The sequence below is a fragment of the Stigmatopora argus genome, chromosome 2 (assembly GCF_051989625.1).
Source record: "Stigmatopora argus isolate UIUO_Sarg chromosome 2, RoL_Sarg_1.0, whole genome shotgun sequence".
NCBI lineage: Eukaryota > Metazoa > Chordata > Actinopteri > Syngnathiformes > Syngnathidae > Stigmatopora > Stigmatopora argus.
Window position 1 is genome coordinate 8,373,203 of NC_135388.1, and position 12,112 is coordinate 8,385,314.

General features: G+C 40.1%; 1 protein-coding gene across 5 annotated transcripts in view; it reads right to left on the bottom strand.

Annotated features, from left to right (window-relative positions):
* Positions 1–12,112, bottom strand: part of esrrga (estrogen-related receptor gamma a) — a 65,310-nt gene that overhangs the window by 18,932 nt on the left and 34,266 nt on the right. For 3 of the 5 annotated variants that reach the window (XM_077592908.1, XM_077592897.1, XM_077592935.1), the window contains exons 5-6: positions 9,435–9,545; positions 6,580–6,762 (exon numbers count right to left, since the gene is read on the bottom strand). In XM_077592908.1, coding sequence (XP_077449034.1) covers positions 6,580–6,762; positions 9,435–9,545 — 294 coding nt within the window. The remainder of the gene's footprint in view (positions 1–6,579; positions 6,763–9,434; positions 9,546–12,112) is intronic. The other 2 variants (XM_077592927.1, XM_077592918.1) reach the window with 1 other exon arrangement.

The following is a 12,112-nucleotide window of genomic DNA, read 5'->3' on the forward strand; positions in this document are numbered from 1 at the left end:
TTGGTTTGCCCAAATATAAATAAAATAGAAAAGTCAATATTTTTTAGGGCGGCTTGGCGGATGAGTGGTTAGCACGTTGGCCTCAGAGTGGTAGACCTGGGTTCAAATCCAGGTCAGTCCACCTGTGTGGAGTTTGCATGTTCTCCCTGGGCCTGCATGGGTTTTCTACGGGTACTCCGGTTTCCTCCCACATTCCAAAGACATGCATGATAGGCTGATTGGACACTCTAAATTGCCCTTAGGTATGAGTGTGAACGTGAATGGTTGTTTGTCTCCCGGTGCCCTGCGATTGGCTGGCCACCAGTTCAGGGTGTGCCCTGCCTCTGGCCCAAAGTCAGCTGGGATAGGTTCCAGCACCCCTTTTGAGGAAAAAAGGTTCAGAAAATGAGATGAGATGAGAATATTTTTGACAGTTGCAACCGAACCGGACTTTTAAAGACAAAATCTGATACCGTCCCATGCCTAGTGGACACAAGGTCTCTATGAGGTCAGGATTATTATTATTTTTTTCTAAATCACCAAAAACAGTCACTTGCCAATATCATGTGGACAACTTGGGATGGTCAGCATCACCAGACTTAATAGGAAAGTCTGAGAAGCGCAATCACTATCAGAGAGAGACACTCGTGCAATGAGGTGTCATAATGAGTGTCAGAGTTAATTTAGGGGGCTGCACTGTTACAGTCAAGTGCAGTCAAGGATGAAAATGTGTGTGTGTCTTCTGAGACCAAACATTTCATTTGCTAAAAGGAGGACACTTCTGTGAATCAATATTTGCTAAGTGAGTGTATGACTGGCAGTTAACTCACTTGACTGACTGGTTTACTAACACTACCGAGCAAGGTTGATGACCTCGCTACTTGATGAGTGACAAAAAAAAAAAAAAAAGGGAGAAAAAAAAACCTCACTAGCAGTTTAAGTCCATAATAGATTGTGGACATATTGCTAGGCCAGATATATCCAAATATATTAGACAATAGGAAAGGCTGAGCAATGAGGTTTACCTGATACTGCAGTGGGGTAAAAGGTCAAATCAGAGTGGCAGAGGGAGAGAGTGGGAGGGTCAAATGAGAGGTTGGAAGGTTGGCAAAGGGCTACTTAGCCGTCAGGTCAGATTGCTATTGTGTGAAGGTCTCTTTGAGGCGATGGGAGCTAATGTATATGACCCCCCCTCACATTTTATTCACATTTCATACGCCACCCTTTCAGCTTCGCATTCAATGACTGATGCGGTTATATGAGACTACTTTAATTTGCACTTCCCAAATCTTTTATAGTATTGTAGTGGTGGCAAATAATGCAAAGCAAAAGCTATACTACATTTCTTAATTACACAAATATGACCCTGCAATGTTAATCTACAATAAAGTACCAATTCAGTATTACTGAACAAGCAACACTGTCGAACACGACTGAATTTGACAATTACCAGTCTTCGGGTCCAAACGCACATTTGGCGATTGACTATAACCATGTTATTTTGATGAGTTTTGAAGTACTGCAAAGTTAGTTGAAATCCCCAAAAAATGTTGACGTGATGATATTTTTGCCAACAAACTTGAGGCAATTCATGACCAAAAAAATACAAGAAAATTGGCAAAAAAATCCATACTTCCCATTTACCTTTAAAAATGTCCTTATGGCAACTATCCTTAATTCAAATAAAAATAATTTTGACCCTCCTAATCCTTCATGTTGAAAATCGATGCACCCAGCATACTGCATTCAACAGCTGATTAACGAAATTGAATGAAAGCTTCTCCAAGGGGCAACTTTTCCCCCCTGTTTTGTCAACAGTTATGATGGGTCTCCTTACAATAACATACTGAATACAACTTTAAGGTGAAACTTTTTAAGGTGAGAGTTTATTCATTTTTTCCCAAGGGCTAATAACACAAATTGCCACTAGAAGCCATCAAATCTCATTTTGAGATTGAGAGACAAGTGCTTGGTTTCGGAGGAACATTTTACATTTGAATGGAAATTTGGAAGAAAAAAAAAACATCAACATGTAGTGTTCTTATGTGAAAAACATATTTTCTCCTGCATGGGCAATTTATTTTACACTAACCTATTCAGATATCAAACAGATATTCAGATATAAAATCACTTCAGCGCCCCCTGCGACAAATAAGAAAACTTTGTTGATATGAAGATTGAGTTGCTCACGTTCAATGCCACTGACAAACTTTGTAATGGTCAACAATCAGCCAAGACGAAATAAAAGATAGTTGAGGCAAGCGGGGAACCCACTTTAAAGTTAAGAGTTCCCAAATCTTCAAGCAGGTCGATTAAAAGAAGAAGAAAAAAACCCTCCCGTGTTCCCTTGAAACGTTTTTACAGCTCAATCAAAATGAATCACTGCCAACGCGCTAGTCTGCTTATCCAGAATGTCAAAATTGAAATGGAAAGAAAGAAAGTGGAGAATGAGGGGAAGCAAAGTATCGGGAGATAGTGACGCAAGTAAATGGGGGGCGGGTGTAATTTCTTTTCTTGAATAAAGAAAGAGAAGCACTTAGGTTGAAGGCTTCTGGTTTTGGTAAAATAGTGCACTTGAGCTCCTTGTTCACTGATTGGTTCATTTGTTCGTTTCATTGCTCCTTCGTCAAGTCAAGTGCTCGCCTTGGTTGCCTGTCTTGGCCTTTTGTGTGCCCATGTCTAGATAAGAGCTACCAGCATGACTGGGTGCTAGTCATTTAGCTATTATGTAGCGCGTGAGAGAAAGAGAGAGAGAGGATGAAAAGAGAAATTCTCCAGGCAGACAAATGGTCTTTTCTTTTCATTCACACTCTCATTGGCTCCTCTTTAAATATTTGCCAGGGATTCTCTCTCACCTGACTGCTTTTCATTCCTCCTTCATTCACACGCACACTTGACTGTGACATGCGGCTTCAGACCAAACTGCAGTTGTCTCCTGGAAAGCTATTAAAATGAGATCTTCCCAGCACTAATCCATATTATTGGACACCACAGTCCTTCCACACCCCTAGGAATGATAACATTGATGATATTTCCACGTAACATATTTCCTCAAATAGTGGCTTTGACTCTGATTAATCAACACTACACTTGAATAAACACATCTCAACTCGATAACCTCTTTTTATTTTGGTCAATGATAAGAAAACACAGGTGGTTCCAGAACGTGCTTAACCTGTAAAACCTCCATGGTATTTTTAAAACGGAAGTGATCAATCCATCCATCTAGAACAAGGGTGTCAGACTCGGGTTGGTTCGCGGGCCGCTTTAATGTCAACTTGATTTCACGTGGGTCAGACCATTTTAGATATAATATTTAGATTTTTTAAAATTATAAATGGATTAAAAGAACTGGATTAAAAGCCCTGAATATTCAGTTTTTTATAGATCTAAAACAATGTTTATTTTAGCTTTTTATATATATTTTTAGATTTTACAAAATGATTTTTGAACTAAAAACACAGAAAAAATTATTTAAAAATTATAATTATTGATTTAAAAGGGGGAAAAATCAGGAAATTTAATATACATCTATACTCTTCATTTTAATTTGATCCTAAAACGGAAAGTCGGCACTCATGATTTACTTTCCCGGGCCACACAAAATGATGCGACGGGCCAGATTTGGCCCCCGGGCCGCCACTTTGACACATGTGATCTAGAATGTCTCCATCTGGATTTGGGCAAGATGCCCTGATCAATTTTAGGGCATGAAAAGGTTCCTTGAAATATGTTTTTTTTTTAAATTATTATCTTTTAATCTTAGGAAGAGATATTTTCTCTACAAAACTAGTTCAGACATACGTTACTCGACAGCAGCAGCAAATTTCACAACATCTGGATGCCATCATTTTGTATTGGTATCCTCCTATTAGAAGGAGATTATTGGTGGTTCGCAGACGGAATGTCCTCGTATGAAGAGGTTTCACTGTATTTTAATTCATCATCATCCATAAATGAACATATGTTGCTGTCATGAAGACATTTTCATGGTTTTTAACCTTTAAACTACTTCTTGCCCCATAAACAATACCTGGCAATTTCAACCATGACGCGAAAAAAAACCCAAACAAACAAACCCAGCAACAGTACAGTATACGAGGAAATATTTGCTTATATAATACTGCATTTGTGTGCCTGCATGTTCTCCCTCAACAACATTTTCCCCATCCCCGTTACGCTTCTCTCCTCACTCTCTCACGCACTTGTGCGTGCTTTAATATTCTTTGTGGGATATCAAGAGACACACTAGCCGAAACCTCATTTTCCTCCTCTAATGACATATCAAATGTTTGCATATAGGCCATATCAGTATGGAAATGTGCGCAGGCCGTGGAATAAAAGAAGCAATCAAAGTGATGTGTGCGTGCACGCATGCGTGCGCGTCATCACCAGGTTGGACGAGCTGGCGTGTCAAACAGGACTCGCGGCGCGCATAAACACACGCACGGCCGTACACACGCAGCGTGGCCTTGTTATCCGGGGGCCTGTCTTGCAGGCAGCCTCTCTAACGCTGAGTGATGTTTAAATTAGTTTACAATTTAGCCTTCTCGCTATCTGCAGACGGCTCTTAACTCAGCGTACGTGCGGCTCGTGTTGTTGTGTGCGGGCCTTTGTGCATGTGTGAGCGTAACAAATTGTTGCCAGTACGGCAGACATCTAATGACTTCAAATTAGCTGCCTGGCGCTCGCCTTGACACGTTGTTACCACTGTTCCCAGCCTTTGTGAGAGTGTGTGTGTGTGTGCTTGTGTGTGAGCAGCGCAGCGCAACCATATCATGAAGCATAAATTGGCTCCACCTCTCCTCACTCTGCCTCTGTCTTTTTTCACTCCGTCTCTCTCCATCAATTTGATTAAAAAAATTACTGTAGCATAGCAAGCAAAGATGTCCGCACATGGCTGTAGGCACGTATGTTGGCGAGAACCCTTCCCACGCACGACAACAAATGAATAGAATAGAGTAGCGTTTATTCTATTGAAAAGAAAAGACCTGTTAACCTTCTTATCTAACGTGAAAGAGGATAACAAATGTTGAAGTCCAGCATTTTGCTTTGACAATCCTCTCCACTCAACACTAGATCACTTTAGAAGTGTGTGTGTGTGTGTGTGTGTGTGTTGTGTGTGTGAGTATTAGATCAGTGTTCAGTGTTGTAAACAGAGCTGTGGATTGCCTTTCTCGCTCATCTAATCACGCCATCTTCTCTCCACCGCCCAGCAATCGTTTCTCTGCGCGCAGGCTTACACAAACACCAATACAAGCGCCCACACACGAGCCTGGTGGGGATAACCAGGTTGACTTATAAATGGAGAGGCAGAAGAAAAGCCAAACAGGAAAGAGCTTTTGAAAAAAAGAATCAAAAGGGCATTTTTTTTGTAATGAAAAAAGAACTTTTCAAACTGCTAAATTTGGCATGTGGATCAATAGGTATATCTGCACATTATCTAGAAAAAAAGATCAATATATAGCTATGTTAACCCTCATCGCTGTCTCCTTCCATTCAGTTGTTTCCATTTTCCCATTTATTGATAAAAATAATGGACATTGTTCCAAGCGCCACGTAGTGAGTGCCATTGACTGCATCTTATCGATTTAGACAGTTTAGTATTTATTCTAATCTGTGCATTGTTAAAATCTAATGTTCATGTTTTATTGTGATATGCACATTAATGATAAGCAAATCATGAAAGATTTGATTAGCGCAGTTTATAGATCAATGGTAACGAATAATTATCTGATATTTACAGTATTTAGCATTGTCAGTTAGGATTGTGGAATTTTTTTGAGGACGGACATACAATTCCTTTCTTCAGAGACTGCATGTGTAACCATGTAAATTATTTAAAATTGCAATGTTGTCGTAAAATACACCCGCAATTACAGAACTATCCATATAATACTTTCTAAACCACATGTGTCAAAAGTGGCGGTCCGGGGGCCAAATCTGGCCCGCTGCATCATTTTGTGTGGCCCGGGAAAGAAAATCATGAGTGCCGCCTTTCTGTTTTAGGATCAAATTAAAATGAAGAGTATAGATGTATATTAAATTTCCTGATTTCCCCCCTTTTAAATCAATAATTGTAATTTTTTAATCCATTTTTTTCTGTTTTTAGTTCAAAAATCATTTTGTAAAATCTAAAAATATATAAAAAAAGCTAAAATAAACATTGTTTTAGATCTATAAAAAACTGAATATTCAGGGCTTTTAATCCAGTTCTTTTAATCCATTAAAAAAAAATTCTAAATATTATATCTAAAATGGTCAGGCCCACATGAAATCGAGTTGACGTTAATGCGGCCTGCGAACCAACCCGAGTCTGACACCCCTGCTCTAAATGATCTCACTTATTTGTCTGACGTACCAAAGGAAGTGCCTGTACGATCATAGTGTATTTCAGAAGGGATTTCATTCATTGGTACAAAATTTATTTTCACGTATGATGGGCTATGTGAGACCGGTTGGTCAGACTGTTGCAGGCTCAACAGTTCAAACTTTGGCGCAGTGGATTAGGGTGAAATGTCAATTCGCAAATGGAAGCGCAGCAGCACGCATGTTTGGGTGTATTGCGGAATGCTCCAAAGTTTAGCAGGCTTCTCCTACCTGGGATGTGCTTGGCCCAGCCGATGTTGACCACCAACTCTCTGTCGGCCAGGTCGCAAAGCGTAGTCAGGGCCTTAATGTCGCTGTCCGGAACGGTCGGGTCGGGCATGGCGTAGATCTTCTCTGGCTCGGCCACCAGCAGGTGAGAGACAATTTTGTTATCTGCAAGGCAGCCAAAGGCAACTGACATGACCACCAGACGAAGAGAAGAGACACAGAGACAGAAAGAGAGTGAATATCTGAATATATTTGTTGGTCTTTGATGCACCACAGCAAGATATCTCACACCCTTGTGAACTAACAAATAATCAATACAATACAAAGGTCACATAGAAAGTCCTCGCTCATTGGACATTGGACACTGGAAAATAAACAATTCCACATGCAAATGGGTCTTTAATAATACTCCTTGTGATTGCAAGAGCGTCTGATTAGCCATGAAATGTTCAAGCAAAACACTCATTATTTGCTCAAGTCATTTTTATAGACAGTGTAAAATAGACTAATGAGTTTCAATAATGTGAATTGAATGGAGAACAATAAGAATCAGGCCTCAGGAAGAAAATCTGATAACATTGTTTCATATCCTGTGGGAAGATGTCAACAGCAAATGAAGATCAATTCGAACACATTAGACACTTTTTTGAATTCAGTTGCTATTTTCATGAGTATACTTCACTGCTTTTATTTTCTAGTCTTCTATTTGTCATAGGGCGGGAATGTTATAACTGCTTGGCCTTTCATTTGCACAAATCCAAAGTAGCTCTTTTTTTATGCAAGGGCAATAAAGCCACGCTTTTTGTTACCCACCTTAAAGAAGATCACCAATAGACATGTGAGGAGGAGATAATGGTAAAAGCCAAACAGCTCAGATGGTAATAGTGACATGTGGTGATGAGATCTCTATGGCCCAATAGCAACACACTGAAATCCTGCTCCCAAATTAATCCACTGACTAATCAAGTAAAGGAGTAACAACAGACGAGAGAAGAGCTAAGAGGAATCAAAGCAAATAGACAAAAATAACTCTTCCTAACGGTTTATAAATATCCTTTCATATGCACAAATGTTTTGTATCCGGCTTGGGCTGTCCTGAAGAAATACACGTACGCATGAACAGCTGTGTTTGCAAGTAAATCTTATTTAATGTTTCTCTAATTACAATCAATAGAAGTCCATTTTGAAACCCTGAGCTATTGTCTGATTCTCAAAATCAATGTAGACACTGTGGCTTTGGCTACCGATAGCCCACAGAGATGTAGAGAGTAATGTAGCGGGAAATGTTGTATTGTATGGGACAGAAAAATAAAATATGTAAAATATGTATGTGTTTTGATTTTTAAAGCCATGGCTCATTTTTATGTTTTGAGTGGGGGGCAAAAATTTGAGTCAAGCATTTATGTCAAAATATTGGCAGCTGCAGTAAAAAATGGGAAACCTGTAAAACTTGTCATATTAACAACTAAATACCATCAAAAGAACTATATTTTATACATATTAGTGTTAAATGACTTGGTGACAATCAAATCTGTCATCCGTTTTTGTCCTCTCTTGAATGTGGGAGTCAGGTGTGCTGACTACTGAGCCAAAAGCAAAGTCTAGCTTCAATTGCCAGTACAGTCTTTTATGTTCTTAGGGATTATTCTACATGCACTACACTTCCTCCAACTAATCTGATGTGTTTTTGTGATTAGCGACTACCAAAATAATGGTGTAAATTTGAATCCCGACCAAGGTGGGGTAAACCGAGACAATGTGCGACTTGATGACATTACCATCAAGACAGGATTACATAGCAGTGTAGGTTTAAAACTATTCTTCCTTTATATTTAATCTCTCTACTACACTATTGTAGGGGGAAGTTAGTAATTGGGTTAGCAGAAGCTACCCAAAACACTGCATGTGTTTGGGCCAAAACTGAGATTATCCCATCATTTCCATGATTAGTAGTGCAAAAATGGTTCTAATCTGTCGTGCAGCCATTCAGCATATTGGACTAAATCAGAATATGCTCAGGCTTTAAACAAAATGGGCTTTAGGGAGCGAGCTGCTAAACACTGCTCAATCTGGACTGCATGTGTTTGTGTGGGCCGGGGTGATGGAGAGCGAGAAAGAGAGAGTGAGAGAGCAAGAGAGAGCAAGAGAGAGCGAGAGAGAGAGCGAGAGAGAGAGCGAGAGAGAGAGCGAGAGAGAGAGCGAGAGAGAGCGAGAGAGAGAGAGAGAGAGAGAGAGAGAGAGAGAGAGAGAGAGAGAGAGAGAGAGAGAGCAAGAGCGAGATAGAGAGAGAAAGACCAGACAGTTGGCTAGAGAGCTAACTGTAGTTTGATGTGGTTGCCAGATTGGATTTAATCCGGATTAAAATTCTGGCTGGTCCCTCCCTACCTAACACGCCTCCTTCTCTTCTTCTCCATCTCTGTGAGAAAAGCCATCATTTAGCTTCACATCCCATCCTTCACTCTCACTCCATTTTGCTCTTATTCATTTTCCAATCATCCGATTTTGGCTAGGAGTGGATTTGACAGTAAAAAAAACCACAACAGCAAATGAATATCTTTAGAGTAAAATATGACACGTATAAAATGTTATGACCCTAAACTGGAAGCCGTAGAAAGAGGGAAATAAACTATGTCCTAAACAGATGGGCTTCTTACCACACTGTGTCCATTTATGTGTTTGTGTATGCGGGTGTGTAGCCTTGTTTATAATGGTCCAACTGTTGTTGACATGAACAGGCCTGCAGAATATCATGCAATATTACGGAGAAATTGTTGAATCCTGCAGGTGGCTTGCTACTCTGGAACGTCTACATCAATGAGTCTACGCTTTTGTGTGTCTGTGTTTGGATATTTACTTACATGGCTTCTTGGCAGGCAGGGCCAGCTGAGGGTTCAGGTAAGGGCTGTTGTCTGCATCTATCCGGCGTTTATATTTCTGTCTTCCGCCGCGAACCCTGTCCAGACGAACACCTGAAAACAGCGCAGAGACATCAGAAAGTGTGCATCGATCAACGCGTTATCCCGATGTTGAATCTTCAATAGTCAAGTACAATCAAATAATCACTCATTCCTGCGACCTTATCATGTTGCAAAGGATGCTATGTAAATGTTTTGTTTTAGTTCGGGGTTAAAACCATCGTTTCAATACTTTTAATATTAAGTGTACTATCTAAGAACTAAATTTAATATAAACAAGACTCCGTGTATCTTTGGCGAAGGGCCTTATTCTCTCACTACTTCACTTTTGGAGGTCAATTGCTATCTCGGCCTTTCTCCCTTTGTCACCTTAATTAATTGACACAAAGGAGCCCTAATTTAATTAGGCTTGTCTCTTGGGGAATTGGATGTTACCGTGGTTACCACTGGAAGATGGATAAGGAAGACTTAGGTGCCATGTGCTCTGGAGGAAACGAAAACTCCATTTAAGATAATATGATGGCATGATTAACAGTATTATTTGCAAGCGCTATTTAGGAATGCAATCTACAAGTGTTTTTTGACTGATTTTTTAGCTTCAACAGTACAAAGATTTTTATATAAGTGATGGGGAAAAGTGCATCTTGGCTGTTCGTTTTAGAAGACAAAAGGTTTTCCATTTCCGTTTGCTTTTATTCAAGGGCAAACATTTAAAATATAAATACTGTGTGGTAGCCGTGAACTCATATATTACATTAAAGCTCCGTTTTGGGAGCTGTTTGTTGGTTAGGGTGATCAGTTTCTGAGACACAATATTGGCCAGCTAAAGTATCACGAATTAGGTCTCCTGGAAAAAGAAATAAGATGTAATCATTTTAAAAGGACTAACACGAGTTTGTTTAATTAAGACTCTTTTTGTGTGTGCATGTGGAAAAAGTAAGGGGCCAGTAAGAAGCGTAAAGGCATTTTCAAGATAATCCAGCGAAGATTACTTTCTTAGCTTAACAAGCAAAACTAATCTTTGTAAGAGCTGCTCTTGCTAACTTGCAAACACACTCGCACAAGGATCGTTTATTAGTGGTTTAGTGTTACAAAAGGAGTACAAGAAAGCGAGTAGAAAAAAATATTTAACAATGTATCTGGTTTGCAATTAGTGGTTTTATACTGCATGTTAACGAGTATGCATATAGAAAAACACAGCAGCATTTGATAAAATATGGTTTGGTCAGAAAATCATTTAAACGTATCGTACAGTAGTCATTCCGCTGAAACCAAACACGGGTTAAAAAAAACAAAAAAAATCTCTTTTCTGCTCTTGAAGGACTTTCTGCACAATCCAGTTACAACATTAATTTATCAAAGTTATTTTGGTTTCTCCTTCAAATTTCTCTCATCTCATCTCATTTGCTGAAACGCTTTATCCTCATTAGGGTCGCGGGGGGGTGCTGGAGCCAATCCCAGCTGCCTGTCCAGAGGCGGGGGACACCCTGAATCGGTGGCCAGCCAATCGCAGGCCACAAGGAGATGGACAACCACGCACACTCACAGCCATACCTAGGGGCAATTTAGAGTGTCCAATCAGCCACCATGCATGTTTTTGAAATGTGGGAGGAAACCGGAATACCCGGAGGAAACCCACACAGGCCCGGGGAGAACATGCAACATGACCTGGATTTGAACCCAGGACTCCAGAGCTGTGAGGCCGACGCGCTTATGTATACTCAAACAACAACAACAAAAACCTCCGCTTTAGAAAGCAATAAGAGTTGTCATTCTCAACATATTTGTTGATGGAATAGACACAAAACAAGACTCGAACCCACAGCCTTTGGACCATGAGGCAGACCTGTATTTCCATGAAACAAAACAAATCAAAATCATTGAAGCAAATGAAGTGTTGAAAAACATCCTGTATGTGTATACTACTCTTTTGTTAAACTGTTGTAAAGGAGACGCATAACTAAACCACGAATTAACCTCCTTAAAAAGGCCAAGGAGTGTTTTAGTGTTACAGTATTTTGGGAATGCAAGTCCATGTGCCAGGGAGAGAAACAGGTAGACAGAAGGTCTGACAGCCAAGCTCAAGCGGGGGAGCAGTGTCAGCAAACGGTCAAGAAACTCTTAACAGCAGGAGGTAAAAAAACACTTCCCCATCACATGCACTTGCACATGCACTAAGTGTCTAAACTGACCCTTAACACTCCCTGCTCCACCATGAGAAATGTTTGGTCTCACATTGGAATAACGGTTTGTGGATGCTCGCGTAGTCTCCAAGAATGAGAGAATTTCTTCTCACTGGCCATGATGTGCAGAATTCTGCCTTCCATTCCCCTCCGCTCTCCCTTGTAACTTAAAAGAGCAGACAGGCACTTCATAAAGAGCCCTCCCTAACTACCTCATCTATTTTCCACCAAATTAACTCTCCCTTGGTTCTGATTAATGATCAAATCTAAATGAATCAAATTAAAAATTGAAAATTATATTTCCAAAGCCTCCACAAAAAAAGAGAGACAGGAGGAGGACAGGGCGGAGAGTGGAAGAGCTTTAGCTCATCCTAACAAATGAGCCTTCAAATCATAAAGAATGGCGTCGGTCGGGAAAGGGGGCGCAAAGAAAATGTA